General features: G+C 40.8%; 1 protein-coding gene across 4 annotated transcripts; it reads left to right on the top strand.

Annotated features, from left to right (window-relative positions):
- Positions 1-69: 69 nt before the first annotated feature.
- Positions 70-7,241, top strand: Phospho2 (phosphatase, orphan 2). Of its 4 annotated transcripts, none has more exons than XM_036184907.1 (4): positions 70-326; positions 743-776; positions 2,876-3,030; positions 6,480-7,241. In XM_036184907.1, exon 4 carries the CDS (start codon positions 6,506-6,508, stop codon positions 7,229-7,231), a length of 726 nt encoding a protein of 241 aa, XP_036040800.1. In that variant the 5' UTR covers positions 70-326; positions 743-776; positions 2,876-3,030; positions 6,480-6,505; the 3' UTR covers positions 7,232-7,241. The 4 variants fall into 4 exon arrangements, with proteins under 4 accessions (XP_036040800.1, XP_036040801.1, XP_036040802.1 ...); XM_036184908.1 differs by having other exon boundaries at positions 70-193; XM_036184909.1 differs by lacking the exon at positions 2,876-3,030.
- Positions 7,242-20,715: the final 13,474 nt, after the last annotated feature.

The raw sequence follows: 20,715 nt of genomic DNA on the forward strand, positions 1-20,715 counted from the left end.
TCGCCATCGCAGAACCAGGAAGAAGTCTAGTCCGCGGCCGGCGGGGGGGGGGGGGGGGAACCTAAGCGCGGGAAGCGCGCCTGCGCAGAGTGAGCCAGGCGAGGCGCTCGCGATCGGGCGTTTACGTCAGCCTCGAGGACCAACCGGCGGATGCTGGAACCGATGTTGGCTGCCGGTTGCGACCCGGGCCTGGGTCAGTGAGAAGCCCTCGGTCCCGCCAGGCCGGTGTCCCCTTCCCCACCCGCCGCGCTAGTGTGGAGCCGGCTTGGCGGTGCGAGTCGAGGCCTAGGCTCGGTGCGAGCTGCCACACTGCTCCGGGGGCTGAGGTGAAGGACCGAGCCCGCCGGACCGCAGAACCCCAGGGATAAGGCACATAAAAGCTGTTTTAAATTATTTGGTTTGTGCGGCATGGCCAGGACTAGATGAGACCCTGTTTATTGTTGTTGCATAGAACTATGAAAGCTTGAATGTTGTTCCCAGGGCATCCACGTTAAGACCTTTAATAGATATTAAACTGCTTGTTAAATGATAATTAGTGTGCTTGGGAACCAGTCTCTAATGTGGACTGGCAATTGATCCCTAAAGAGGCTTTCCTGACACACCGATGTAGAAATGATTTCATGACTAAGTAGTTGGCACTATCAGTTAATTAAGCAACATTTGTCCTTCACAAATGAGAGCAAGTAAGATTTTCAAGATGAAAGTTCTAACACGTCGCTGTGCTCTCTCTCTCTCTCCCCAGGTTTTCTATCAGATGTTCCACTGTAATAATGCCGGTAAGTACGGAAGGATTCGTCAGAATATCTGTAGACAGAACTTTGTGCACATACACTAGTGACTTGGAAGCATAGCTTAAAACATGACAGGAGTTAAAAAGGTCGGGGAATTTACTGTCTTACAGGCAAAACAGCAGCTTGCATGGTTTTGTGGCAGACCCAAGACGCCTAGTGAGGGCTCAGTGAATTACAGTGGACGCTGTCTGCAAAGTTTGCCTTCGTTTCCTGAGCTCAGGTCCCCCCAGGGTACTGCAGAGTTGGCAAGAAGTCACATGGATGTGATGTGTGTTGCATTAGAGGACGGAACTGTGAGCTGAGGGAGCTCAAATCCCAAGGGATAACATTCGTGTCTTAATGTTCATCATAGAGGCATCCTTGAAGCAACTGGGGCATTGAATATATTACTTAGAAGACAGGAGCACTATAGACCATGTCTCTCGATGAAAAACCCTCAGGAGTTTACTAAATTAGTTGCAATTACTGATCCTCATAAAATACGACAGTAGTTTCCTAGTTTGAAGTGGTCTAATATTTTAGTTCAAACTCCTGATTGCTTCTCCAATCTACAGTCTTTACCTACAGGTTGATCTAGTGTTAGTTACTTGGTTTCTGCCTCAGCCCTGAGTTTTGTTGTTGTAATTTTTTTGTTTGTTTTTTCGAGACAGGGTTTCTCTGTGTAGCTTTGTGCTTTTCCAGGAACTCACTCCGTAGCCCAGGCTAGCCTCGAACTCACAGAGATCCACCTGGCTCTGCCTCCCGAGTGCTGGGATTAAAGGCGTGCATTGTTGTAAACTGAAGAAGGTAGCATTTACATCATAATTGGAAACAGATTTTAAATTAATGTGTAGACATTTTTAAAAGCAAAAGCAAAACTCAAAACCATCACACCACTCATTCAGACTCTGCCACTCTCACCTACACTGTTTTTATATGTATTATATTTAATTGTGTGTATGTTTGTACATGTGTTTGTGTGAGGGTATGTGCTCATGAATGAAGGTCCCCAAAGAGGCTAGAGCTGTCAGATCCCCCTGGAGCTGGAGTTACAGGTGACGGGAAGCCACCCAGACTTGGCTCTTCTACAAAAGTAGTGTGTGCTCTTAACTGCTGAGCTCCTCTCCAGCCCTTATGTATTCGCCCATTGATTTAGTGTGTGTGCATACCTTGGAGTTCAGAGACACTAAAGTTCCTAGAACTGGAGTTGCACCACCAGACAGGGGTTCTGAGAACTGAACTTGAGGGCTCTGCCAGAGCAGATGCACTCTTAACCAGTGATCTCGCCAGACCTGAGAGTAAGTTGGTTGGTTATGTTGATTTTTTGAGGACAAGGTTTCTTTGTGTAGTCCTGGAACTCACTCTGGCCTTGAACTCAGAGATCCACCTGCCTCTGCCTCCCTGGGGCTGAGATGAAAGGTGGGCGCCACCACTGCCCGGCTTTGTTGTTTTAATAAAATGTATTGTTTTGTGTGCTGACGGAGTGCAGCAGTGCTCTGTGGTCAGAGGACTTTTAGGAATCCTCTTTCCACTGCGAGTTTCTCTCCTTCAGGAGTGGCTGGCAGATGTCAAACGTGGCTTGTCGGGCTTGCTCAGCAAGGGTTTTTCCACCTGAGTCTCCTCACTGGCCTCTTTATGTGTCGCACTTTGTAACCTAAACTGGCTGTAGCGTGCAGCATTGTATCTGATCCAGCTCCTGAGTGCTAGGATTACTGGTGTAAGCAACTGTGCGTGATATGCTTTTCAAATGTTACTAAAAGAGTTTCCAGGTAAATACACATTGTTAAAAGTCAATCTGTACACTTCCTTGATTTTTGTAGATTTTTATTTTAAGTACATCACTAATATCTGTATATTTATTGATAATAAAATATGTTGCCTGCCTCTGCCTCCCGAGCACTGGGATTAAAGGTGTGCACCACTTATGATTTCTTTAGCAAGATAAAATATTTCCATATGACGTTCTCTTTTTTGTATTTATTTCAAGTGTATATGTATAATCAAATTTTGTTTCTTCATTTCCAGTACATATTTTTTTATATGAGGAAAAGGAGCCAATTAGAAAACATGAATGTTAAGCTTTTAAAATATCTTATTAATTTTAGGAGTTAAGAAGTCACCATTCCTTTGCTGCACATCAGAGAAATTTCTCTGTGTACAGGAGTGGAGTAATGTTTAAAGACAGCTGGCAGATTAAAGATTTCAATGACCCGAGCTCTACACTGAAATAAGATTAATTGGATTGCAAGTGCCAGTTTGGGTAAGTTCTTGTAATAAAAAATATATTTAAAAGATGTAGCCAGGCAGTGGTGTCGCATGCCTATAATCCCAGCACTCGGGAGGCAGAGCCAGGCGGATCTTTGTGAGTTCGAGTCCAGCCTGGTCTACAAAGTGAGATCCAGGACAGGCTCCAAAGCTACACAGAGAAACCCTGTCTTGAAAAACCAGAAAAACAAACAAAAAAAGATGTGAAAATCTAAAATTGAGGAAAAAAAGTACCCTTAAATGTGTGTTTATTTCATTCTTGTGCTCTTTTTTTTTTTTTAGATTTATTAATTATGTATATATTATTCTGCCTGCATGTGTCCCTGCAGGCCAGAAGAGGGCACCAGATCTCATTACAAGTGGTTGTGAGCCACTACTTGGTTGCTGGGAATTGAACTCAGGACCTCTAGGAAGAACAGTCAGTGCTCTTAACCATTAAGCCATCTCTCCAGCCCCATTCTTGTGCTCTTTAAAGAGTTAAGAGGGCAGTGGTAGTACCCTTTAATTCCAGCATTCTGGAGGCAGAGACAGGTGGAGTTCAAGGCCAGCCTGCTCTACCAGGACAGCCAGGACTACACAGAGAAATCTTGTCTTGAAAAACAGAAAACAAAAATTGCCTACTTGGTATTTATTTAAAAGTAATGGATAGATGTGGCAGCATGTGCCTTTAATCCCAATACTTAAGAGGTAAATGGATCACTGAGTTCCAAGCCAGACTTCTACATGGAGAGATGGAGAGTTCTAGGCAAGCCAAGGCTACATGGTGAGACCTTGTCTTAAAAAATAAATTAATAAATAGCTTTAATATCTTATTTCCTAGGCACTAAACTTGTATTTAATTAATTTTTGTTTTGTTTTGTTTTGTATTTTTGAGACAGGGTCTCTCTTACGTAGTTCTGCCTGTCCTGGAACTGGCTATGTGGTCCAGTCTGGCCTTGAACTTACAGAGATCCTCCTGCCTCTGCCTCCCAAGTAATGAGACTACAGGCATTGCCACCACACTAGGCCTAGAATGTTGTACTTAAAAACATGAAATTGGAGGCAAGCTGGCCGGAGACCACAATTCCACCTCTAATATCAACTTTTTGTATTCATGTTTGTGTGAGGGTGTCAGACCCCCTAGAACTGGAGTTACAGACAGTTGTGAGCTGCTGTGTGGGTACTGGGAATTGAACCTGGGTTCTCTGGAACAGCAGTCAGTACTTTTCACTGTTAAGCCATCTCTCCAGCCCCTCTGATATCAACTTCTTTTTTTTTTTGTCTTTGATTTTTTTTTAATTTAAATATATTTATTAAAATTTTTTTCATTTTACATACTAACCCCAGTTCCCCCTCCCTCCCCTTCTCCTGCCTCCTCACCTCCCTTCCACTCTACACCCATCCACTCCTCAGAGTGGGTAAGGCCTCCCATGGTAGTCAACAAAGTCTGGCTTACCAAGTTGAAGGAGAGCCTAGCCCCCTCCCCATTGTTTCAAGGCTGAGCAAGGTATCCCACCACAGGGAATGGGCTCCAAAAAGCCAGTTCATGACCTGGGATAAGTCCTGGTCCTGCTGCCAGGGACCCCACAAACAGATCAAGCCACACATCTGTCACCCACATTCAATGGGCCTAGTTCGGTCCCATGCAGGTTCCCGAGCTGTCAGTCCAGAGTCAGTGAGCTCCAACTAGCACCAGTCAGCTGTCTCTGGATTTCCCCATCATAATCTTGACTCCTTCTTCTCCGTCGTCTCCTCCTCCTCCTCCTCCTCCTCCTCCTCCTCCTCCTCCTCCTCCTCCTCCTCTTTTTTAATGCCGAATGCATCAACTTCTTTTTTTTCTTTAAGATTTATTTATTTATTACATATACAGTGTTCTGTCTGCATGTATTTCTGCAGGCCAGAAGAGGGCACCAGATCTCACTGTAGATGGTTGTGAGCCACCATGTGGTTGCTGGGAATTGAACTCAGGACCTTTGGAAGAGCAGCCAGTGCTCTTCACCTCTGAGCCCTCAACTTCTTTACTCATGGGTCTATACATCTCTAAGATGAGAGTGACACTGACTACTCAATAGGGCGTGAAAGCTAGATGATGATGAAATGTGTGTGTGTGTGATCTTTCAGAAATAATGTTCTCCCTTTTTTGTTAGATGAAGTGTGTGTGTGATCTTTCAGAAATAATGTTCTCCCTTTTTTGTTAGATGAAGTGTGTGTGTGATCTTTCAGAAATAATGTTCTCCCTTTTTTGTTTGTACCTGACAGCTTTACCTTTTTCTTGGAATTCTGTATGATTACTAATTTTTTTTAATATTCTAGCTTTCACTCATATTAACCATGGCCAACATAATGTTTCCATTTCTCTTGGAGATTTATAAGTTCATCATCTTCATTCTGATGAAAACAAAGACGTCTGACCCATCATATGTGGTGTAATTACTCAAGTTACATAACATTTGGTACCTCAAAACTAAACACGTTAGAGAAAATACAAACAAATGTATCAAAACTTTTCACAGAAGTCATCCTAATTTTGGAGAATTGAATTGACCTCCGTATCTCAAATAATTGTTTTAGAATTTCAAGTATAGCATTAAATAATCATTTAGTCATAACATTGACATTTAGAAATTGAGTTCAATCTGAAAACCATTTAAAAATTATTTTATATTTTATGAAGTTACATGACTTAAATTTGTTCAGAACTTGTGTTAGTATACAGAATATCCATAATATATTATGGCCTGTTACTTAATATGAGGATTGTAAATTATGAGTATTAGAAGCTAATAAAATAAGTGTAGTAGTTATTTAGGAAAAATAGTGGTGGTCCTAAAAATGGTTATGGGGGGGGGGCGCTATAGAGCTGGCTCATTGGCTAAGAGCACTTACTGCTCTTTCAGAGGACCCAGATTCATTTCCCAGCACCACATGGCAGCTCACCACCAGTAACCCCAGTTCTAGGGCATCCAGTGATCTCTGCTGACCTACTTGGGTACCAGACACAAATGTGGTACACATAACATGTAAACAAAATACTCACGCGAAAATTTTTTTAAATTTTTCTTTAGTGCATAATAAGGTCTGAGTATGGTGGCACATGCCTTTAATTCCAGCATTTGGGAGGCAGAAATGGATTTTTCTGAGTTCCAGAACAGCCTGTCCTACATAGCAAGTTTCAGACCAGACGGGTGAATAGTGAGACCCCACCTCAAAATAAATAAATAAAAACCTTACTAATTTATATTCCTTATTTTAGCAAATTAACTAGTTTATTTTTTTCGAAAGTTCTCACTGTACAGCCAGGTCAGCCTCAACCTCTTGCTGCTTCTGCCCAGCCTCCTGAGTGCTAGGATGACAGCATATGCTACCACATCTAGCTCTGAGCAGGTTAACATTTACTTGTGATCTAAGTAAGGAATAGGTATGTAAACACAGTATGTTTAGGGAATAATATTTCTCCTTTTTCAGGGTGACCCAGATCTGTTACTGGAACCATGAAAGTTTTGTTGGTGTTTGACTTCGACAATACAATCATCGATGACAATAGCGACACCTGGATTGTACAATGTGCTCCAAACAAGAAGCTCCCTATTGAACTGCAAGATTCTTACCAAAAGGGGTTTTGGACAGAGTTTATGGGCAGAGTCTTTAAGTATTTGAGAGATGAAGGGGTAAAAGAAGATGAGATGAGGAGAGCAGTGACCTCACTGCCTTTCACTTCAGGGATGGTAGAGCTTTTCAACTTTCTAAGAACGAATAAGGATAAGTTTGATTGCATCATTATTTCAGATTCAAATTCAGTCTTCATAGATTGGGTTTTAGAAGCTGCTGATTTTCGTGACGTCTTTGATAGCGTGTTTACAAATCCAGCAGCTTTTGATAACAGTGGTCGTCTCATAGTGAAGCATTGCCATGCTCATTCTTGCAGTAGGTGCCCAAAGAATCTTTGCAAAAGTGCAGTTTTGGCAGAGTTTGTAGAGCGACAGTTACAACAGGGAGTGCGGTATGCACGGATTGTTTATATAGGCGATGGTGGAAATGATGTCTGTCCGGTCACCTTTTTAAGGAAGAACGATGTCGCCATGCCGCGGAAAGGATATACTTTACATAGAACTCTCACCAGGATGACTCAGAATTTCGAGCCTATGGAATCTTCCATTATAGTGTGGTCTTCAGGTGCTGAAATAATTTCTCATTTACAATTTCTAATAAAGAAGTAATGTGCCAACATTTGAAATGTGTATTAAGATTGGACTCAGCAACATAAAACAAAATCCCCAATATTAGTACCTATAAAAATGAGAGTGGTTTTCCTCTTTAGAGAATTCAGGTGCTATTTTAAGGCCACTTTGCTGCTTAGCCAACCTCAGCTTTTGGTTCCAACCCATGATCTGTGGTTGATGTCAAGCTCAAGTCATCACAGCAAGCACTCTGGCCAACAAGAGCTAGGGCAGTGAGGCTGGGACCCTTTGTTTAAGGACATTGTCCAACTGTACCAAACAGTTCTCTTCAAACACCATTGGCCAAAACCTAGTCAGTGCCTTCCCTAACTGCAAAGGTGGAAATACAGCTTTCATTCCAGGTGTTATGTGCCTGGGAAAAAAATGGAACACAATATGTAATTGAGGTAGGTGTAACTCATGGTCTCTACTAAGGATGGTTACTGAATTGTATTTTTTAAACTTATTCCTGGAAAAGGTAGCCTTATTTTACTCATTTATTTCAAAAATCTATCCAGTAATTAGAAATGTTGAAAATAGCCTGGTGTGATCTCTTCCTTTGCTATCAGAAAGTCACCCATAACCCACTGCTGAGGAAGCCATTGTTGCTGGGGGTGTAGTGGACACTAATACTGCCTTACAAGAGGTGCTTGCTGCACACTGCCCTCATCCAACATGGCCCAGCATGGGAATCATGCAAACAAAACTGCCGAAGCCTTAGGCAAATGCATGCTTGAACCCAGTTGTGATGAGCCTCTGTGTGTCAAAGTGGTGGAGGAGCTTTGTCCTGAGCATGAAGACCAACCTAATTACAGTTGACAAGAAATTACAAGTATTTTCAGGCATCTGTGAAAGCAAAAGAGGAAAACATAAACTGCTTGGTTGTAGCATGTTAAAGATGGTGGGCAGTGGAGGTACATGCCTTTAATCCCAGCACTCAGGAGGCAGAAGCAGGCAGATCTCTGAGTTCGAGGCCAGCCTGGTCTACAGAGTGAGATTCAGGACAGGCCCCAAAACTACACAGAGAAACCCTGTCTTGAAAAACAAAAAACAAACAAAAAGATGCCATAGAAGAATATTGAAATACAAAAAATAGTATTGGCTAATTCCCTCCCAAAAGCCTGATGCTTAATTCACATAAGAATAAAAGGCTCTCAAATGTATATAATGTCTTCTTAAATCTGTTTTTAAAATAAGGCGTATTTTAGGTTTTATTTATTTGTGTGGGTTGAGGCATGCCACGGTGCATATGTGGAGGTGAGAAGACAGTTTATGGGAGTTCTTGTTCCACCATGTGGGTCCCAGGGATTGAACTCAGGTCATCAGTCTTGGTGACAAGTACCCTTAACTGCTGAGCCATCTAACCAGCCCATGATGTACTATTTCCTTTTTTTTTTTTTTTTAAATACTTACTTTATGTATATGAGTGTTCTATCGACTTTATGTTAGAAGAAGGCATCAGATTCCATTATAGATGGTTGTGAGCCACCATGTGGTTGCTGGGAATTGAACTTAGGACCTCTGGAAGTCATCCAGTGCTTTTAACTGCTGAGCCATCTCTCCAGCCCCGATGTATTTCTTGCTGGAAGTTTTCATCAGTCAGGATTTCCTTTTGAAATGAAATACATACTCATCTTCTTCATATGCTTTATTTTTATATCATAGTATCTTAATTACTATTATATGCTGTTATTTTTGTTGTTTCAAGAGAGGATCTTGCTATGTAACCCAGACTGACCTCAGACTCTCAATCCTGCCTGTTTGCATCTGGAGTGTTGGGATTACAGATGTTTACCACCATGCCTGGCACCCAAATTAGGTATTTGTTCTTCTTAATTTTTCTTTGCTTTTAGATAGGGTCTCCCTGTGTCGGCCATGCTGGCCTCAAGATCAAAAGTTGTCAGCCTCCCAAGGGCTGGGCTTACAGGGATGTGTCACTGTGTCCAGCCTGGAATTAAGATCTTACATCAGAGTAAGCATAGCTGAAATGAGAGTTTGTGAATGAACAAAAGTTAGAAGAAACTATTCAGAGGGATGCAGGCAGGGCTCAAACAGTGCAAAAGAAGTTGAAACGAAGAGATGTTAAAAGGCAGGACAGGAAATTGGTATTCCTTGTGAGAGCATAGTTTAGATGACAAAACTTTACAATTGAAGAAGAGATGGAACTAGAGATGCAAGAACCCCAACAGAACAGCCTTGTCAACATAGCTGAAATAAACCAAAACAAAAACATTTCTTAGCAGAATAAATAAAAACTTAGCAGTGTAACAAGTCTTTTTCTGTCCCTGCCCCCACCCCCAAGTAAGGACATGGAGACTTGTATCTTGAATTCTAACGACTCCCTCAGGGAGGGGGTGAGAAGCTGCAGCATCAACAACACAGACACCAGGAGTCCATTGAAGGCAAATAAAAACGAACTCATTATTCAATAACAGGGTAGGCTTTATATATATATATACCCTCCTCCCAGCGCCCAGTCTATGTGGCCGTCCCTCATTGGCTGGGCATGATCAGGAACTCTGACAACTGTTGCTAGGGCCTCAGGCAGACTCCAGGCTGGCTCTTAGGGAGTATGTTATGTGCATGCCTTGGCAACTGGTCTGAGCCAATTTCCTTGACCCTATGGAGGAAATTGCCATATACTACAGAGACTTTTTTTTTTCATTTAAGAAAATTTTTTTTATTCATTTTACATTCCAACCACAAATTCCCCTCTCACCCCTCCTCCCCTCCCCCCCACCACCCACCACCCCAGAGCCCAGAATACTACAGCCAGCAAAAGTTTCAATCACCATAGATGGAGAAAATAAAATATTCCACAATAAAACCAGATTTAAACAATACCTATCCACAAATCCAGCCCTACAGAAACCATAAGGGAAACTTCTTATAATGAAAGCTCAGACTATAGCTAGGCTTGTTCCTAACTAGCTCTTATAACTTAAATTAGTCCATTTATATTAATCTACATTCTATCACATGGTGCTTTCTCTCTTTCATCCTGTATCTCCTATTTTCTCTCTGTGTCTCCTGGCTTCTGCACACCTAGATTCCTCCTCTTCCTTTCTCTCTCCTGAAATCCCACCTATACCTCCTGCCTAGCTACTGGCTATTCAGCTTTTTATTACACCAGTCACAGTAATACACTGTCATATAGTGTACAAATATCCCACAACAGGATAAATAAAAACTTAGGCTTAGGGTGCAACCTAGTAGCAGGACACATACCTGGCATCTGTGAGGCTCTGGATTCAATCCCTAGCACAAAAAACATCACCATCAACAAGAAAACCATGATCACATCATCATCACATGACAAAAGATTCAAAAAGTGTGAGGATCCAAAAGCCTGTTCTCTGGCTATTTCTAAAATGCTAGTAGTGAAGCAGATCCAGAGTTTCTGGGGGATTTTTTGTTTTGTTGGTTTGGTTTGGTTTGTTGGTTTGGTTGGTTGGTTTTTGTTTTTCAAGATAGGGTTTTGGTTTTTGTTTTTCTCGGTGTAGCTTTGCACCTTTCCTGGAACTCACTTGGTAGCCCAGGCTGGCCTCGAACTCACAGAGATCCACCTGGTGTAGATGTAACCATCTTATTAAAATAGAAACACAGAGCCAAATGCAGAGTTGAGAGCCCAAGAGGTGAGAGCAACAGCTAAGAGCTAAAAACCCTTTCTTACCTTCACTTCCGCTGCTGTCCTTCCCCTCAGCAAGAGACCTACTTCCTGTGTGTCTGTCTTTTTATTGACTTTCTGTTCTGCCTTCTCATTGGTTGTAAACCCAACCACATGGCCTCCTCTTCACTGCCTGTCTGTACAGACCTCCAGGTCTTCTATGGTTGGTATTGAGATTAAAAGCGTGTATCTCCATGCTGACTGTATCCTTGAACACACAGAGATCCACCTAGCTCTGCCTCCCAAGTGCTAGGATTAAAGGTATGTGCCACTACCGCCCAACTTCTGCTATGATTTGCTATTAGCTCTGACCCCCAGGCAACTTTATTTACTAACAAACAAATAAAATCACATTTCAGTACAAATAATAATAAATAATACAAATATCACCATAGCCTGGCTCTGTCTCCCGAGTGCTGGCATTAAAGACGTGCTCCACCACCGCCTGGCTGAGTTTCTGTTTTGAAAGGTTTTTAACCACTAACTCAATTATTTAATAGCTCAGCTCCTCTAGTTGTATAGTTTTTCTTGATTGTTCTTTGGTAGTTTTAAAGTATCAATTATTTATTGTTGCACATATTATCAGAATTTAACAGCTTAGCCAAATTCAGTGGTATACACCTGTAGTTCCAGCTTCTTGTGAGATTCACACTACACACAAACACACACACACACACACACACACACACACACACACACACACACACACACACACGCTGCGCGCGCCCAGAAATTTGAGACCATATGGACAACATAGTGATGTCCTCTCAATGATAACAAAATAAACTTAACAGCTTAGAATAATAAACATGAACTATCTGAAGTCAGGAGTTGGCTAGCTGGTTCTGGCTTGAGATAAAAGTGGTTCAAGCCGGGTGGTGGCACACCCCTTTAATCCCAGCACTCAGGAAGCAGAGGTGGATCTCTGTGAGTTCCAGGCCAGCCTGGGCTACAGAGTGAGTTCCAGGAAAGAGACAAAGCTACACAGAGAAACCCTGTCTCAAAATAAAAAAAAAAAAAGGTTCAAGATACTGGCTGGCTCTTCAGTGAGATGAAAGACAGGCTAGAGGAGCCTCTTCTCAGGTGGGTCACTCATGCCTTTTAGTAGGACGCCTAGTTCCTGAGTGTATGTGTAATATATATATATATAAAATCAGGAAGGCTTAGTTCATCAAAGATTGTTGGCAGGAGGCTTACATTTCCAATCATATGGGGTTCTGCCACATAAGTATGGGAACTTAAGTTCAGATTCCTGAGCACCCATGTAAAAGCTGATGTGGTTGCATGTATCTCTAATCCCAGCTCTGGGGAGCATAGACTAGTGGATCCTTGGAGCTCAGTGGCCAGCCATTCTAGTGGAATCAGTGGGCTCCAGTTCACTGAGAGACCCAGTCTCAAAAAATAAGGTACAGAGTGATGGAGTCAAGAAAAACACTCAACATTGACCTTTAGCCTCCACTAATGTACACATGTGTATGCATACCTACATGCACATATGTGCACACACAACACATACACAGGCAAAAATAAATTAATTATTTGAAACAAAATAATCACACTCATCTTTAAAGGCCATTAGATGAGGCTTTTCATTTTATTTTGATTTAAAGCCCATGGGTAATGTCTGAGTTCTCCATGTTAGTTTTATCTATCTATCTATCTATCTATCTATCTATCTTTTATCATCTATAATCTATCTAATTTTTTTTTCAAGACAGGGTTTCTCTGTGTAGTTTTGGTGCCTTTTCCTGGATCTCGCTCTGTAGACCAGGCTGGACTCAAACTCACAGAGATCCACTTGCCTCTGCCTCCCTAGTGCTGGGATCAAGCCATGTGCCACTGCATCCAGTGTCAGTTTTCTTGTCTTAGACCCAAAAAGCTCAATTTTTATTTGGTCCTCAGGAAGCTGTCTTCATTTTTGCATCTGATCTAAGCATTCTATGACCTGCAAGAGTGTCTCTGAGCCACACAGCAAGAACCACACACCACTGATTACCTCAGTTTGTTCTTTTTTTAAGAAAAGATTTATTTATTCATTGTATATATAGTGATCTGCCTGCATGTATGTTTGCTTGCCAGAAGAAGGCATCAGATCCCACTATAGATGGTTGTGAGCTACCATGTGGGTGCTGGGAATTGAACTCAGAACCTCTGGAAGAACAGCCAGTGCTCTTAACCTCTGAGCCATACCGCCCCCCCCCAAGTTTGCTCTTAAAACCATTGTTTCACTTTGATTCCTTTTTTCCACTTAGTCTATTGAAATAACAATTAAAATATCAATTCTGTTTCAGCAAATGTGGAACGGGACTTGAGAGCCTACCTTTCATTGTTATTACAGAAGAGGATTTATTAGCTTATCCCTACCCTTTTATGAAAGCGAATTATTTGTGCAAAATAACAGTTTTGTCCTGGGATTTCACACATACACCATGTGCTTCGGTCACATTTGCCCCGTGTCTTAGCTTCTCTTCCTCTCACAACTTAGAGAGAAAGGGCTCATTTTGGCTCTCAGTCTGTGGGCGCCATCCATTACAGATGAGAAATCAAGGCAGGCAGCTGCAGCTTGAGTCCACTGAGACATCACATCTACAGCCAGGAAGCAGAAAGCGATGAAGACTTATGTTCAGCTTACTTCCTCCTTTGTATACAGTCGTGAGGTTGGGTCTTCCATGATTGATTAACCAAGACAACCCCAGAGGCCCATCTCCTAGGCGATTCTAGGTCTCAAAAATGTTATAATTGAGATTAACCTTCATATTCCTTCCCTCTTCCCCTTCCTTTCTTCAAACAGGCCCCTCTCTAATTTCCTGTCTTTTTAAAATCTACCTTCTGCAATGTGAATGAAAAACTTGTATTTGTCTTTCTGGGTTTTGCTTCTTTCGCTTAGCACGGGGATCTCCAGTTTCCTCTATCTTCCTATAGAGGAAAATTTTTGATGACAAAATTTTGTTCTTCATGGTAGACTGAAACTCCTTTGTGATTATATATCACATTTTCTCCCTCTGTTGAAAGGTGCCTAGGCTAATCCTCTAATTTGGCTGTTGTGAATAGTGTCACAACAAACATGGCTATACAGGTATGTATCTCTATTATAGTCTGTCTTAGGTACGTACCTGAGAATGGTACAGTAAAGTCATGAGGTTCTACTTTTAGTTTTTAAGGGTCTTTCCTACTTACTATTCACTCCCATCAACAACGGGCTGTTTTCTCAATTGTAGTACTTCAGACTAGATAAGACTGAATCTCTCTCTCTCTCTCTCTCTCTCTCTCTCTCTCTCTCTCTCTCTTTCTTGTTTTGTTTGAGACAGGGTTTCTCTGTGTAGTTTTTGGTGCCTGTCCTGGATCTCACTCTGTAGACCAGGGTGGCCTGGAACTCACAGAGATCTGCCTAGCTCTGCCTTCTGAGTGCTAGGATTAAAGGGGTGCTCCACCACTGCCCAGCTTGATTTGCCTTTGGCTAAAGATGTTGAACATTTTTTCATATTTTTGGCCATTTGTATTTCTTTTGTGAGCAGTGTCCAATTAATTTACCCATTTATTGATTAGGTTATTTGTTCTGGGAAGGTTTATAGTTCTTTATATATTCTGTGTTAATTCCTTGCAGCTGGTAGGTTTTTCCTCAGTCTGTGTGCTCTCTCTTTAGTAATCTTTTTCTTTTGCACTGCAGAGGCTTTGTTTGTTTGTTTGTTTATTTGTTTGTTGAGACAGGGTCTCACTATGTAGCTCAGGCTGTCCTAGAACTTACCATATAGACCAAGCTAGCCTCCAACTCACAGAGATCCATCTGCCTCTGCCTCCCAAATGCTAGAATTAAAAGCGTGTGCCACCACTGCCTGGCTTTATGCAGAGGCGTTTTAATACCATGGGAGCCCATTTGCTATTATTCCCTTGACCACCAGAGACCTATTCAGAAGATCCTTGTCTGCGCCTTTATCTTGACCTACTTTCCCCTGTTAGCTTCAAAGTTTAAAGCTTTACTCAAGATCTTCATTCTATTTTGAATTGGCTTTTTTTTTTTTTTTACAGGCTAAGGAATAAGGATGGAGTTTCCATTTTCTACAGATGCACAACAATTTTCCCTGTACCTATTTTGAAGATGTTTCTTCTCCAACAGGAGTTTTTGTTTGTTTGTCTTGTTTATTTATTTTGTTTTGGATTTTTTTTTTTTTTGCACCTTTGTAAAAAGAAAAGGATAACTGTAGTTGTGCGTGTTTTTTCGTTCGTTCGTTTGTTTGTTTTAGATAAGGTCTATCTATGAAGTTGTGGCTGTCCCAGTCCCGGAACTCTCCATATAGACCAGGCTGTCCTGAAACTTACAGAGATCTGCTTGCCTCTGCACTGCTAGGCCTGGAATTCAAGATGTGTGCCCCCATGCCCAGACGCTATTCCTATTCCTTTGTTGCTTGACAAAGACCATTGTGTAAGTTGAAATCAGGTGACGCGATGCTTCCTTCCAGCTTTGTTCTCTTTGCCCAGGGTTACTTTTAACTATTGGGAAAGGTTTGCTTCTGCTTCTGTGAAGGATGTCATTGTGATTTTTTTATGGATTGAATTGAAGCTACATTGCTTTCTGCAACATAGTCATTTTCATAACGTTCATTCTGCTCATCTATGAGCATGTGCTATCTTTCTGTTCTCTACTGTCTTCTTCAGCATTTTAAACTTCTTATTGTAGAGCTCTTTCCTCTCCTTAGTTAGATTTATTTATAAAGGTGGCACATTGTGGGAGTGTGTGTGTGTGTGTGTGTGTGTGTGTGTGTGTGTGTGTGTCTTTGAATAGAACTTTTTCTGATTCTTTCTCAGCATGTCATTAGTATATTTTTAAAAACCCTACTTGTTGTGTATCTGATAATTTTATGAAGTGTCTATTAGATTTAAGAGTTTTCAGGTGGAATTTCTAGGATCTTTTAAATATAGAAGCCTATCACCTGTGTAAGTGGAGTTTTTGTTCTGACCACTACCTCCAAAATAAACGTACAGAGACTTATTATTAATTACAAATGCTCAGCCAATAGCTCAGGCTTGTTACTAGCTAACTCCTACAACTTTAATTAGCTCCTTATGTTAATCTACATTCTGCCATGTGGTGTTACCTCTTGTTCATCTTTCACCTCCTGTTTCCTCTCCATGTCTGGATGGTAACTCCTCTCATTGTGCCCTTCTTCCCAGTGTCCATAGCCTGGTTCTCCCACCTAACCTTATCCTGTCCAGCTATTGACCAGTCAGCCTCTTTATTAAACCAATCCCAGTGACATATGTTTACACAGTGTAAAGGAATATTCCACACACCTGAAAATGGGGAAGATTTGACATCTCTATATCACATTTGTGTCCCTTTTCCTTCTCTTACTGCCCTGGCTAAGAATTCAGGCACTATTGTGTTTGATTGATGTCCCTAGGAGATCTTCTCTTTTCAGAGGGGAGATGGAAGTGGGGAAGGGGGGGTGGACCTGGGGAAGAGGGGAGGTGGGGGAAGGAGACTGGGGAGGTATTTTGGTCAGGATGTAATATATGAGAGAAGAATAAAAATTCAGGCACTAAATTGAGACAGAATTAAGAGAGTGGACATTCTTTGCTATTGTTTTGAGGAAACCTTTTAAATTTTTTACCATTTAGTATAATGTTGGGACAGGTTTGCTGAACCATCCTTGTATCTTTGAAATGAAACCAAGTTAATCATAGTATGTAAATGATCTTTTTAATGTGTTGTTGGATTCTATTTGCATTATTTTATTGAGTTGTGTGGCTATGTGCATCAGAGAAAATGATGGTCTATTATATTCCATCATGATCTATAAGATAGAAAATTAGTTGTATATTTTTGTACTTGTTGGCCCATAGTTTTCTTTCTTGCTGTATCCTTTCCTTATTAAAACATTTTGGAATGATGTTTATTTTGCATCATGTGTATGTGTGTGAGTCTACACATGCCACAGTGTGCACAGGGAGGTAGAGAACAAATTGTAGGAGTTGGCTCTATTTTTCCACAATATGGAATGGGAATAGAATGCAGGTCTTCAAACTTGGCAGCAAACACCTTTACCTGCTAAGCCACCTCCCAATTCTCCTTCTCTATGTTTGATCTCAAAACTAGGGTTTAGAATGGTTATTATGGGGCTAATACTGGGTTTTTAGACTGACTTCATAACATGCCTTCCCTTTTACTTTATGAAATAGTTTGAGAAACACTGTTAGTTCTTTAAAGATCTGACAGGAATCTTTGGTTGGGAGACACAGTATTACTGCCTCAAGCTCATTCTTCATTATAAGTCTACTTAATTTTATATCCTCTTATTTGGTTTTGGCCAGTCACATGTGTAGAAATTTATATATTTCTTTTATATAGTCTCAGTTAGAATACAAGTTCTAAAAGTATTCCTGAATGAGCTTCTAAATTTCATTGATCTCTCTCTCTCTCTCTCTCTCTCTCTCTCTCTCTCTCTCTCTCTCTTTAGTTTTTGGAGCTGAGGACCACTTGCTAGGCAAGCACTCTACCACTGAGCTAAATTCCCAACCCCATTGATCTCTTTGAAATGTTTCCCCTTTCATCTCTAATCTTGAATTCTTTTGAAGATGTATCTTCTGTATGTGCTGTTTGTGTGAACATGTGCACCATGAGTGCAGATGCCCAAGGAAGCCAGAGGAGGGCATCAGATCCTCTGGAGTGGGACCTACAGGTTGTTGTCAGCCACCCATATGAGTGCTGATAACAGAACTTTGGGCCTTTGGAAGAGCACGATGCACTCTACATAGCTAGGCTGTGGTTAATTTAGTTAAGGGTTTCTTGGTCTTCTTTATCTTTCCAGGGAACCAGTTATTGGTTTCATTGCTTTTTTTTTTTTTCAGTTGTTGTTCTCTTATTCTCCAATGCATTATTTGTTTCATTTTGCACTGACCTGTAGCCCACTGATCGATCATTCAAGACCAATCAATTCACTGTATTTGTATAAAGTTTCTCTTGCCATTGGATTCTAGTTTTATTCCATTATGATTTCAAACACCAGGACCACATAGCTCTCATTAAAGAAAGCATTTAATTGGTGCTTGCTGAAAATTTCAGAGAATTAGTCCATTATCATCATGGCAGGGAGCGAGGCAACACCAGGTAGGTGCTAGAGCAGTAGCTGAGAGCTACATCATGATCAGTAGGCAGAGAGAGAGAGAGAGACAGACAGACAGACAGACAGACAGACAGACTTGGGGCTTGGCATGAGCTTTTAAAACCTCAAAACCCACTCCTGGTGACATACTTCTGAAGCCTTTATCTAATTACTATTTATCAATAAAAACTCAGGAGTCAGATATTGAGGTAAGATCCTAAATGATCACAGAACCAGTGGAGAAGTGACCAGTAACCTCCTCTCTCTCTCCTTCCTTGATCCAGGGCCAAGAATTTTTCTAAACTCCTCCCCACCACTTCCTGTGTCTCACTGTATGTTCTTGGTCCTCCAAAACCTCTATGGCTAATTCTGGTCAGCTAGCAGCTAGCACTGCCCTCTGATTCAAAGTAAATTTTATTGTCAGTCTTGAGAGTGTGATCAAAATATCCCATATTTTCCCTTTCTTATCTAAATAAAAAGGGAAGGTTTTAACTCTAACACAGTAAAACTATATACAATAGGAACAATTATCAGCTAAGAATTACATTCACAATGTTCAGTCCATTTGCATTTGGCAAATTCAGAGAAAATACTCCATTATCTATCCTCTCTTGGTGTGTCCAAAGTTTTGTACCTAATTCATTTTCTATTGTAACTTCTATTACCAACCCAAAACTATCGTCTTTTTAGACCTCAAAACATTTTCTTAGATAAACAATTTAAGCTTTTATGTCTCTCAACCTTATACACATTATACTTCTTTTGTGAGTTTCTCTTCTGAATTTGGTAACAAGGAAAGTTATAATTATAACTGTCTCATCTTCAGCCCCATCAGGGACCTGAGAAGGATACAATGTTACTTGAGTAAACAGGAAGTGCAGGCAAACAACTTCCAAAGCTATTGAGATGACAAAGACATCTGGCTGCTGGAAGAGTCACCCTAAGTTTCCTCTGCAACGGTGGGGCACCCAGCTTTGGCCTGCAGGCCTAGAATATCCGACAGACTTTTCTGTGAAGCAGGAATGTTGAAGGGCTGTCCTACCTTGTCTTGGCAAAGTTTGGCAGTCACTTTCTTTTCTGTCCCGCTTGTCCAGTTTGAACAGAAGCTGTCAGCAGTCAAGGCAAGGGCAGTTTCTTATCCCATGGCTAACTTTTGCCATGAAGAAAGCAAATTCCATATGGAGGTTCTTCAGTGCCCATATCTTCTCTAAAGTAGAGTGGTGCTGCCAGGAGCAGACGTGTCTCACTGTCGTAAAAAGCTTTACGTTATTATGACATCTTAAAGCCATGTTCTGTAGATCTCTGTACATATTCTATAGGAGTGTTTGAAGACCATCTGTCTATCTAAAATATATCTTTCTTTAACCTTGAAAACATATCTAACATGGCCACAAATTTGATTGTTAGATGACTACTGACCTCTATTTCTTAATTATCCTAAATAGTTTGTAATAATAACTTTCAAGGACTAGAAATTTACATTACATTGTTAAATGAGCTCCATAGGTAACAACATATTAAACACGACTAGAAACATATATACAGTATAACAAAAAACTTTAAATTTGTATCAATGTACAAAAATACCTTAAAAAGGAGTAGAAACATATATCCAGTATAACAAAAATAAATTTGTATCAATATAGAAAAACCCATACAAATGTAAAATATTTAAGACTAGTAGTTGCTCTTTTAGGGTAAAAGTAGATTCACTAATCTACCCTTTTATCCTATGATTCCTAAACACCCTCATTTTCTTTTCATAATGAGATCCCTGAATCTAATCTCCTTTTCTTAGTTTACTCCCTGACCATGATCAACAACAACTTGTAACCAACCCTCCATAAACAAAGACAAACATCCATAATACACCGAATGACCAAAAACCACCCACCTCACCTCTGGGGAATCTGGGCATCATTTTCTTAAAATTCCTTCCTGTTGTCTGGGGGCAATGGTATCTTTAGGGGACCATGAGATAATTGAGATAATGGTCATGTCCTGGGAGAGCTAGCTATTTCCAGGCTTGGAGTGATGGGAAATTGCAGGGCTTCTCTGAAGTACTGGCTGGAATAGTCTATGAGGCTGGACCATATCAGCTAACCACCTTGAAAATGTCCTGAGCAGTTAGCAGTCCAAAGTTGATCTTTGGGTGGTATTTGCCAGCTTCATGGCATTACCACAATCCATGTAGACTCGTCATTGTGGGGCTCCATCATCTTTTCGGAGACTTCAAACATCCCTGGTAGGGAATGGTCATAGTTCACTGATGAAAACTTAAATATTTTACATGTATTTTGCAGCAGATATCAATGATTTTAAAGGACTACAATCCATTAAATACATCCAGGGTACACAAGCTTAATTACTAGTTGTCTGATTCAGAATCAAGCCCGAAATCAGGAAGCTAGATGAAGCTTATTTCTAGAATTAGTTAGTACTCTATATAACCATTAGTATCATGACAAAAAGCTTAAATATATAAATATTGGGCTGGAGAGATGGCTTAGAGGTTAAGAGCACCGACTGTTCTTCCAGAGGTCCTGACTTCAATTCCCAGCACCCACATGGTGGCCCACAACCATCTGTAATGAGATCTGGTGCCCTCTCCTGTATACATAATAAATAAATAAATATTTTATATATATATATATATATATATAAATTTTATAAATTTTGACATAATACTTATACCTTAGGAAAAGTTTTAAAGAGTA

Source organism: Onychomys torridus, chromosome 4 (assembly GCF_903995425.1).
Source record: "Onychomys torridus chromosome 4, mOncTor1.1, whole genome shotgun sequence".
Lineage (NCBI taxonomy): Eukaryota > Metazoa > Chordata > Mammalia > Rodentia > Cricetidae > Onychomys > Onychomys torridus.

What these genes read in the sequence shown, in the direction of transcription:
- Phospho2 (XM_036184907.1), top strand. Translation starts at nt 6,506, where the DNA reads ATGAAAGTTTTGTTGGTGTTTGACTTCGACAATACAATCATCGATGAC.